Genomic DNA, 11,299 nt, shown 5'->3' with positions numbered 1-11,299 from the left:
GGATTTTGTACACATCATATGTTTTGGAAGACAAAACATACCAAGAAGAAGCCTGCAAAAAAAAAAAAATTTCCTTGAGCATTTAAAGAACGGTCTTATAGAACCATTTAAAAATCGGTCACCTTCTCAAAATGGACAAACGAGAATTCATAGTCTGTAAAGTCTTCGGCTCATCTGGAATGGATCTACTGTTCCTGAACTATATATGAATGGACCAGAGTCATTCTAGAACATGCTGGATTCACCATGTCAGATTATCCATCAGGTTTCAGAAACAGATTCACATTACAGGCTAAAAAGCTACTGTGAAAATGATGTGCAATTCTGATACTGAAGACATTCTGTGGCGTGTTTACACAGCTGAGGTGCAGAGGAAACAATCAGTCTGCCAAATGGTTGCAGTTTAATGAAACTGTGAAAGATTAGGAGAATAAAGAAATACCATTTGCAACACATGTTGTGCTTACTTGACTTTCTAGCATTCATTTTCACTGTTTCAGCAGTTTCTGCTCCATTTCTGTTTATTTTGCATGAGCTTTTGAAATGTCACACTTTCTATAGCATATTAGAAAGGTAAAAATTCTAATGAAAGTGTTTTTTTTTTTTACTGTGTATGTGCTTACTCTAAGAAACATAACGTAATAAAGTGCAATGTTTGTGGAAGTCCTGTCCATAACCTATGCAGCTGACCCAGAACTGCAGTTTTTGATACTATGTAGTTGTTAGAAAATAATAAATAATGCATCCAGTGGCTCAATCAACAGCACACAAGAGCTTTTAATAAACTCAGCTGCTGTATAAGAGAATAACACTCACTCACACAGTGGACAAAGAACACTGTTTCATTCATGATACAAATACTGTAGTGGGTGAAATGAAAGAAAATATAACAAACCATCGGGTCTATTCAATTGATTTAAATAGTGGAATATCTTAATACAACCCCATTCGAATTAATACAAAAACAAATCCCGGAAGCTTTACAGTATGTCATGTTGTAACAGAATGAAATCCACTGTGTGAACTCACTTGCACTGTTAGAGTCATTGTTGTCATTGAAGACTCATATCATTAATTAGTTCCAGTGGTGGCAGTATTTAGAATCAACACTTTTTAGATCGATTCAATATGCCCCTATGTGTCTTTTATTCGTGGCTCTTCAGAAATCACGTTATGCCTTGATCATAGTAGTACATGATCTTTATAAACATCATTAAAGAAAATGTAGTGGTATATGTCTATTAAATTATACTTAGTGCATTAAAAAGAAGCCACACCTAACTTACTGTACGTACCTGCTTTCAGTGATCCTTTACCTTATGTCTTATCATTACAGTCTTTATGGATACATAACAGTCCTGCCAGATGTTTCTGTCAAATTAAGGAACGAGGCAGATTAAATACTCAGCTGCTGGAAAATAATCTGAAAAAAGTGAACAGTTTGGCAGCAGGCCACATAACCGCTCCACCAGCTCCCCTATACCATCCTGACAACAGAAGGCTTTTTTATTTGCTGTCCTCGTCTGATTATCTGAAGTTAGAAACACAAGATGAACCAAAGAGCTTCTGTTTCGAGCCATCAAATACACAGGGCAAATCTGAACTAGGAACTGATTCTCTGTAGTTTACACATTATTGTATCCCTGTCATAGCTTATTTTGCCACTGTATGTTATTGTAATAACTGAACTGCACAAGTTTACTAGAATTACATTTCCCCTCGAGAACAGGATACTATGTCACCGATGGGATTGTGGGTGACAGTATTGCACCGAGCTATCATAATACTGCCAAAATAATTAGTGTCTCGTGACATCGGAGATGAATAGTTCCTGCTGGAAAGGAAATCTAAATTACATTGCTTCATTTTCAATGAAGGTGTGCTCACATTAGGCAACACATTTAGTTGAATGTACATATAGAATTGTAATGTATTTAGTTATTGAAATACAACTATGCCCACAAGTTTTGCATCACCCTAATGAATTAACTCATTTTGCTTCATAAAGTCGAATGAAACCTGTTGAATAATGCTACGTTAACATATTGAATTACAATTGTAGTTTTTCATATAATGAAAAACTGACATGAAATACTAACATGAAATGCTGTACTACTATTATGGCTTCCCTTGGACTTTTGCAAGATCATTTTGTAGTTTCTTTGATTACATAATGCTAAATAAAATATCTAAATTATGTTCATATATATATATATATATATATATATATATATATATATATATATATATATATATATATATATATATATATATATATTATGTGTCAATTCTAAAATTCTAAGCAAAACCTATTCTGCTCTTTTCAGAAACAAAGAGTACAGGATAGATCTCATAATAATATGATATAATATAAGGTTTTTAGTGAAGACTGCATTAAAAAAAACAAAACATATTTATTCAGATTGGAAAAGTAATTTAAAAACACAGTAGGCCATGTCAGTGTCTTTCTGGTGAAGAGCTTAAACCGGGCGTGTGAGCTCAGCTTTTAAAATAATTTTCAACCAGGAATGCCTCTGAGCTCTGAAACATTCTCAACATATTTCTGATGAGATACAGCTTTATATGCCTTTAGGACAGACGCTTACTTTCCTTAGAGTTTTGACACGGACACTTCATCAGCAAATAGGAGGCTTGGCTTCCGCGTCCCCTAGCCCCAGCAGCTGTATAAATTGAGCTTGACGAGCTGTGGTTCCTTGCCTACCTGGATAACTCATAGATAAGTCATAGATCTAACCCAAAATGACAGAGATAAGCACTAAGATTAGTGGGTCAGCAGTGAGGTATGGTGCCTCATATGGAGGGAACAAGGTGTTTGGAAGCAGGAGTGGTGGAGCGTTTGGGGTCTCAAGAGCGCTCGGGGCTGGAGTGGGTTCAGGGTCTGGATTTGGTGTCAGAGTGGGTCTTGGAGGTAGTTATGGAGGGGGATCAGGCATAGGAGTTGGAGGTGGTTATGGGGGGGGTTTAGCTGGGTTGAGCGGAGGTTATGGAGGTGGGTTAGGGTTAGGGCTTGGAGGAGGTTATGGAGGTGGACTAGGCAGTGGTCTCAGCCTAGGTTTCGGTGGTGCAGGTTATGGGCTGGGTTTGGGGGCAGGAGGGTTAGGTTTGGGAGCTGCAGGGGGAGTGAGTGGCAGAATTGCAAGCTTGAGGGCTGCAGCTGCCCCACTGAGGGCTCGTTTGGGGGGGCGTAGTTTTAAGATCGGAGGCTATGGCTTCAGCCCTTCCTTTTTTGGTACCACAAGAATGACAGAGGAAGAAATTTTGGAAATGCCTTCTATCGATCCCTCTTTGCCCTCTGTGGATGCTGTCCAAGTTACCCGCCTAAAGGAAAAAGAAGAACTGCAGTCCTTGAACAATAAATTTGCATCCTTCATAGATAAGGTATGTACAAAAGAAAGTAACATAAAAACCCCCAAAACTAAACACAAACTTTGCCGTTCCAGTTATTTAATGATTGAAATTCAATAAAATACAGTTTTAAATTTGTACTACAAATAGATAGGACTGAATTATATTGTATTAGGGAGCTGCTTTTTGGTTGGCCTAAGAAGTACCAATTAAAAACAAGCAAGAGCTGTGATAAAAAAATACCTTAAATACCTTAAGTTTGCTTGTAAATGTATATGACACTTACAGTATGGTACAGAAGTTTAATTTCTATAGCCTTATGATCTTGTGGTTCGGTTATACTGTAGTTCACAATGTCAGGGTTCTGATTATCCATACTAACAATTAGCAGGAATAATTAACTAACATAAAAAATTGTTTTTACAACACTCCAGATCATAATGAATTTGTATGTATATCTTCTGTTTTTTTAATTGCGTGTGGTGGCAGGCTTTACCCCAAATGCACCTTTCTTTGATCCTCGCTGATACAAGCTCACCTATTACAGGTCAGAAACCTGGAACAACAGAATGCTATCCTGAGGGCTCAGATCTCCATGTTCACAAACCCAGACCAGGGTGGACCAGGCAACACCACAGTGATCATGACCTCAGCAATCGGTGCCTACAAAGCACAGGTCGATAGCCTGACCACCACCAAAGAGGCAATGGTGGCAGAAATTACTCACTTTAATGGAGTTATTGAGGAGATCCAGGCTAAGTAAGAAACTACCTTTTATATAGTGCTCTCTAAACATGTTGCACAGACCATGAACCCACTATTACTTTGACCACTGTTGCAAATGCTTGGAACCATCTATAGAGTTTTAAATATGCTGCAAAGACTCCATATTGAGGCCATTCATGCTCAATAGAATGCCAGTAACCTTTATGAGTGGCTTTGCCATGAGATGCCAGCCAGTCTTATAGTACATTAGTATAGACCTTCATATATTGTGGGTGTCTGTTTAAGCATGCAGTGCACTATCTTGTAGAGGGTGACTGTGTGCTTGCTGCCCTAGTATCTTGTAGAGTGATTTGGATTGCAGCATACAATGATCGGGAAATTGTCAATACCAGATGTCTATTGACTCATGGGGTTTAAGAACCGAAGACTAGCAGGATCTGTATGTACCTCTTTTGGCTTGCTCACTCACTCGATCTGAATCCTAATAGGGCTCTACTTGATTGCTGTTTCCAGGACAATCCATGAAACTGTCAGGCTATGATATATGATTTGTATCTCAGGGGTGATGTCACAGGGATGTCACTTAGCATTTAATCAATAGGGGTTGCTTCTAACAGATCCAAACTCAACATGCCTACAGTTATTTTCAGATATCAAGAGCAGGAAAGATTTAGTAAAATTGTCAATTATAAAATGAATAATTTGATGATATGATTTGTTGATTTTCAGTGAGGACTGTGTTAAAAAAAAAAAAAAAAAAAAAAAAAAAAAACACATGCCTATCCTTTCAGTCTTCAGTTACACTCATGAAGGGTTGTGACAAAATTTAACAAAGATTAAATGTAAATCTAAACCACAGAGTACCAGGTTAATTGTGGTAAATAACAGTGAATGTAATAGCAGAAATATTACTAGGCGTTACCAAACAAGACATATTTAACGGGGAAGTTTAAGGTACGCATCCCAAACTGAAATAAAACGATGAACAAGAGAAGCAGTGATACTAATGTAACGCTGATTGAATTGGTGCACTAATTGATGGCAACAGTTTTGCTTACATCTTATGTAATGAATGCTTTCTGTGTCGTTCCTAAAGGTATGAAGCAGAGACAACAAATACGAAGTCACTGGAGCTGGAATGGACCACACTGAAAGAGGTACAGTGTATTATTTTTAATAATCCCATTGTGCTCATTTAGTTCTTCCGAACATTGGAAAATGTGTTTGTTCATTTTTTATGTAAATGTAACAAGTAAAACGTTTGGTAATTAAGTGTATCTAATTACTGTACATTTACATAGTAGTTACATAGTAAATAAATATATGTAAGTACACAATTGTATCTGCTAGGTTTAGAGCTAGGGTTGGGATTAGGGTCAGGGTTATATCAGAGACACTTGATGTAAAGTGTTACCAGACATCTAGAATTGCTTTAGAGGGCCAACAGCATCAAAAGCGAGAGAGTTTAACATTAAACTGAGTTCAACAGCTGCAAAGTTTTAAATATTCAACATTTTCTTGCAGGAGGTGGACAACTTATACTTGACCATTTTTGAACTGCAAACCAGCATATCTAGTATTGAAGATCAGATCATCTTTTCCAAGCAGATTTATGAAGCTGTAAGTATAAATGCTACGACAGAAGGGTTCGTTAGTGCTTTATTATGTTAGGAGAAAGGGCTGTCAAGAGATGTCAGAGTACTCTAAATACAGCCTGCAGTTTCCTGTTCCTTTATAGGACTCCTGTATGTTTTGCACCTGCGGGCTTTTTTGAACAGTTTAGGTTCTATAAAGAATTATTCTTATACATGATTAAATTGGTCTTACTCCTGTCAGAATAATATTAAGTAATATTGTATTTTTTTTTGTTGTGAATTCCCGAATGGAGAAAAATGAATGTGCCAGTAATTAATTAAAAGTAGAAATAGAAATTTGCAGAAATTATAAAGTAACACAATATACCCTTATATATATATATATATATATATATATATATATATATATATATATATATATATATATATATATATATATATATATATATATATATACATATATATATATATATATATATATATATATATATATATATATATATATATATATATATATATATATATATATATATATATATATATATATATATATATATATATATATATTAGAATGTAATTTCATCAATCATGGAAATTCAAATGATCTGAAAGCCTTTCTGCACTATCTTCAACTTTGCTAAGCTAAAATCAATCAGATTCCCACAGCGAATGCTAATGAGGGTATTGGCTGTGCATGTTAAGGACTGTTTAAGTGCTGGTGTTATGAATTCCAGTGAATGTGACCTGGAAACCTAAAGTGTATTGATCCCCAGTCCAGACTTCACAATGAATGTTCTATTTGTGGAGCCCACTTTACCCTCCAGTAAGTTTTGGGACAGATGCAGAAGTGCATTCCTGCAACTTCTATTAAGTTCTTTGATCTGCGAACTGCTAAAAGTGTGCTTCTATATTGTATGTATTTTAGAAAGTAAAGGAGGTGAGAAGCATCTTAAGTGGTGGGGTGAAAGCAGCTTTCTCCATTTCGGTTGACAACGCAGCCCAGGCTTTGGACCTGACCACAGCATTGAGTGATGTGAAGTCCCATTACGAGGCCCTGGCCATGAGAAGCAAGCATGAGTCCTTATCCGCGGCCCAGACCAAGGTAAACTAAACTGGAGTTAGTCCCCCCCCCCCCATTTAGTGCTGGAATGGAGTTATTTCAGAAAATACCAGCAACGAAGCTCTTCTGGCAAATTCCCTGATGAGACCCCAGCTCATTAAATGCTGCTTGCCTGTGAGTGCTGATTTGTCTGACAGCTGTAAAAATAGCCTTAGCCATCGTTATCATGATAAAGAAGAGCACTACAACCTACATCGACAGTACATACACCTTTATATATACAAATGTAAGTATGACATGTATGTAGAGGCACCTCCCCTATGTATTCCCAGGGTTTATTACATACAGTTTGAAGAGGACAGAAAAATCCCAGGAACCCTGCAAATTCCAGTTTCTATTTCTGTTTATCTAGATTAAATGCCATAGACTATCTGTCTGTACATTGTTCATGCTAGCTATGAATAGCTCCTTGTTTTTGTTTTTTGTACTGGTTCAAGATCTCCATGGCGTCGGGTGCTTCACAGCCCAATATCCAGGCCCTGACCTCAACAAAAGAGGAACTCAGACTTTATAAACTCCAGATTGATTCTATCGCCAGAGAGATTGAGCGACTGAAAGCACTGGTGTGTATTTAAGAATAACACTTTAAAATATGTTGCATCAGAGGATGTAGAGCCCATTCTAGCCAAATGATCTGTTATTGAAGCTTTATGTAGAAGAAGTAAAAATTGTCTTGCCAGTTAACACCTTATAGAACTGAAGTAAAACTTTACTCTGCAAAGCATTCTTAGGTATATGTATTTTTTTAGTGACTATAACAGCTTATCACTATTAAAACCAGGGCGCATCTTCCCTGTAGCATTTTAGAATATGTTCCAGTTCACATAAATAACAGTTGTAATAAGGATTTTGCTATAGATGTATGAAAGTGTGGAATTCCCCATGAATTGATGATTACTCAGTAGTATTCAATAGCAAATGGATAATATTGTGATGCAATGATGGTATATTGTGATTTGCCTTCCAGAACATGCAGCTGGAATCCCAAGTAACAGAGTCTGAATCCAGTTCAAGCAGCTGTACCGAACAGTACCAGGAACAAGTTGTCACACTCAAATCACAGCTGGACGACCTCAGAAAGGTACTGGCTGCTTTCTCCAATTTTCTGAGCAGCTTGAGTCATGCTTGTCTAATCACTCCTACCTGAAAAAAAACAAACGCTGTTTTAAGCTTCAGTGTGAGGAGAGGTTAAAAGAATGAAATCGCAGGGTGAGTTTTCGAAGGGGAAGTCACATTGGCTCTGGCGCTCCCGTGGGTTAGGGAGGCAAAACCTGTTGGGACTGTTTCTTCTCATTGCACTATAATAACCCCTGCTGGCCAGGTGGATACCTGCAGGACTGGCATTTGTCCTCTAGAGGTCGGTAGCTCACTGACACCCGTTCTCGAGTTCCTGGGTGTAAAAGAGGAAGCTGGCTTGGTCGTGGGATCGGAGGACACCCAACCTTCAGTTCTGCTGAGCTGTGTGGGGAATTGCTGCGCTGAGGGGGAATATGATTAGACACTTAAATTGTGTAAAAAAATCAGGGGGAAAACAATTGGGCACATGAAATAAAAATAAATAAAAAAACAAGAATTAAATTCAACCTTCAACCTTGAAAAAAGGGGATTAAATTGCTAGTTTACAAAGCATTTACAAAATCCTAAACTGTCGTTACTTCACACTTAGCACGTAGAGTAGGATGAGAGGGCATAAATGACATCTGAGAAAAACAGTTTTGATTGCAGCAGTAGTAACTAGAACTATTCAATTTGATCCCTTAGTTAGTGTAAATGCTGCGCTAGGAATGGACAAGCCTGGATGGCTTGAACAGCCTCTTCTCGTGCCACAACATTTCTTGTGTTCATATGCATGCTCCTATGTCGGCACAACTTTAATTTGTAAATAATTCTTCTGTCTTACAGCAAATTGCCCATTATGGCCAAGAATACCAAGAACTGTTGGCAAGCAAGATGGCATTGGATGTGGAGATCACAGCATACAGGAAGCTTTTGGACAGTGAAGAGACTAGGTAGGCTTTATCAAACAAGGTTCCTCCTTGACAGTTCTGCTTTCACCACCACACCACATATCGTACATACAACACAACTCATTTGCAATGCCAAACTGCAAACTGCCAATAACACCAAGGAAAATGGAACTCTTGCATGCAGACATGCTTGTTTTCCAGTATTTACCTTAAAATGACCCATTTACTTTCTATAAGAATTCTGTTGTGCTCAGTGAAGTTTCTCCTTGTCTCCCGTATTCCTTTCGCAAATTGGCTTGGTTACTCAGTACTACACTACAGTCTCTGTGCAGTGCACGGTTTTAGGACTTTACTCGACATGAGTTGTGGATGCTGTATAAAGTTGCAACCCAGATACCTCTGTTTGTCATTGCAGGCTGAGCTCAGGAGGTGGGATCACCGTTCACATGTCCAAGAGTGCGGTAGGAGGAGGAGGAGCTGGAGCTGGCCTTGATCTGGGAGGTGCTGGTGGAGGCTATGGCCTTGGTGGAGGTCTTGCTCTGGGAGGTGCTGGCGGAGGCTATGGCCTTGGTGGAGGTCTTGCTCTGGGAGGTGCTGGCGGAGGCTATGGTCTTGGAGGAGGTCTTGCTCTGGGAGGTGCTGGCGGAGGCTATGGTCTTGGAGGAGGTGGAGGTCTGGCCGTTGGAGGGGGTTTGGGATCTGGGTTTGGCCTCAGCCTTGGCGGTGCTTCTCTTGGAATCAGCAGCGGTGGTGGTGGCGGTGGCAGCAGCAGCTATCGTTTGTCATCAAGTCTCAATTCCAGTTCAGGTAAGACCAAACGTGAACTGTGACTTAAACTGAATATCTGAAAGCAGGTTTTAAATGCATCGTAGTCATTAAATGAATTTGTTTTTGCCTGCATTTGACATATTTAGAGCTTTAACTTTTGGGGTTTTTATTTTGTGTTCAGTTCGGTGGGGGTCGAGGCATCATTTTTTTTATTATTAATTGGAAAAATCATTTATTTTTGGTTATTAAAAATAAATACCACTCAATCACATACCTTTTCAGTTTCTATAACACATTGAATGTACGTTTCACTGATACATATACAAATAATAACTTATCGTGTTGCAGTGAGGATGTCCACAGGATTCCGGCAGTGCAGAACTCTGCATGCTTTTTGAATCCCAGAATTGTGAGAAGTAACAGATTTCATTTTGCGCCCCATTACAGCCACAGTTCATGTTTCTTTTTATTCTCACCCTCCCATGGTATGACTATAACATACTGTACTCATTAATCTCTTCATTATTTCATTGTTTTGCTAAGATTAAACATTCATCATGGTACTCTGATTAAGGTTTGATATTTATGCATTAGTTGAAACTTGACTGTACAGCAGTTTACAGCAGTTGTACAGCAGTTCCAATAACCTTTTCAGTTCATCGCTGAATAAAACCTTAATGCTGTGTTGCTAATTTGTTTGGGTTCGAGGTTGTTAAGTCCGTTGCTAAGCAAATGACGCAGTGACACAAGTGACGCGCATTACGTTGTGCGCAAAATGAACGATCGGTCCGTTGCAATGTCTTTGCAGACAGACTGCCTACTGAAAGCTGTTTTCTTTATGCATGACTGACATTATTTTAAATATGTTGCTAAAATCCATGTTTATCAGTTTAAAAAACAATTATAATTGAAATTATAGGTTAAAAGCAAAAGACTTCAAGCCCTTCACATATTTAAATGTGTTTGGCTTTAATAACCCCATTGATTTTTTTATTTTTTATTTTCAGCTTCCACCTACTAAAAAATGCCAGAGGGAAACATATTCCAGCCACCGACAACTTAAGGGATCTTCTGAGGCATCTTTCTTTACTCTAACTTGTGACAATACTGATCCTGTGCATAAATGTCAAACAGGATAATGGATTAAATGGAAAATGATCTTCCTTGGGGGCTTTCTGCCACACAGTGTTGTTTACTGTGTGCCTGGTAACCTGTAGCCATTCATCTTAATAATGGCAAGCTACTTTGATGCTGAATTCTCATCCATTTTATGCATTTCAAGTAAAGTGGTTGTTCTACCTGCGCTTGCTCCCCAAATAAAAAGCTAATCCATCAGCTGGTTTCAAGAACAGCAGCTCATTAATGATAACGGATAGTGGCTGAACTCAGTGAGTAAATCGTCTTGCTTTAAAAATAGTAATCCTCTGTTTTAAAGATCCACATTACAATACTAAGTTCAGTCTAGTTCATGAAGCAAAACAATATAAATCCTCTTACATGGGCAATGTACAATGGCTGCAGCCTTTAAGCTCTTTTTTTAAAAATCTATCCCAGCAGGGGGAACTGGTTTTATGACTTCTTTTATTAATGGCCAAACAGGATTTCTTTTTTTCCAGTGAGAGGCATCCTGGATATTCCTCTTGGTGTACCCACACAATACAAGGTTACAGAGGATCCCACTAAGACTTTTCACATTGTACATCATAACACAAAATAAAACCAGAGCAATACAAACCATCTTATAGAAAATAACCATT

At 38.2% G+C, this 11,299-nt stretch overlaps 1 protein-coding gene across 2 annotated transcripts; it reads left to right on the top strand.

The window, feature by feature from the left end:
- The first annotated feature begins 2,700 nt into the window (after window positions 1-2,700).
- Window positions 2,701-11,105, top strand: si:dkey-183i3.5 (uncharacterized protein LOC566445 homolog). Of its 2 annotated transcripts, XM_041233280.1 has the most exons (11): window positions 2,701-3,399; window positions 3,914-4,125; window positions 5,189-5,249; window positions 5,617-5,712; window positions 6,613-6,789; window positions 7,245-7,370; window positions 7,775-7,888; window positions 8,710-8,816; window positions 9,190-9,395; window positions 9,441-9,581; window positions 10,550-11,105. In XM_041233280.1, exons 1-11 carry the CDS (start codon window positions 2,761-2,763, stop codon window positions 10,561-10,563), a joined length of 1,893 nt encoding a protein of 630 aa, XP_041089214.1. In that variant the 5' UTR covers window positions 2,701-2,760; the 3' UTR covers window positions 10,564-11,105. The 2 variants fall into 2 exon arrangements, with proteins under 2 accessions (XP_041089214.1, XP_041089213.1); XM_041233279.1 differs by having other exon boundaries at window positions 9,190-9,581.
- Window positions 11,106-11,299: the final 194 nt, after the last annotated feature.

Source organism: Polyodon spathula, chromosome 30 (genome assembly GCF_017654505.1).
Source record: "Polyodon spathula isolate WHYD16114869_AA chromosome 30, ASM1765450v1, whole genome shotgun sequence".
Classification (NCBI taxonomy): Eukaryota; Metazoa; Chordata; class Actinopteri; order Acipenseriformes; family Polyodontidae; genus Polyodon; species Polyodon spathula.
Note: the sequence above shows the minus strand (reverse complement) of the source record. Positions and strands in the feature narration are given on the sequence as shown.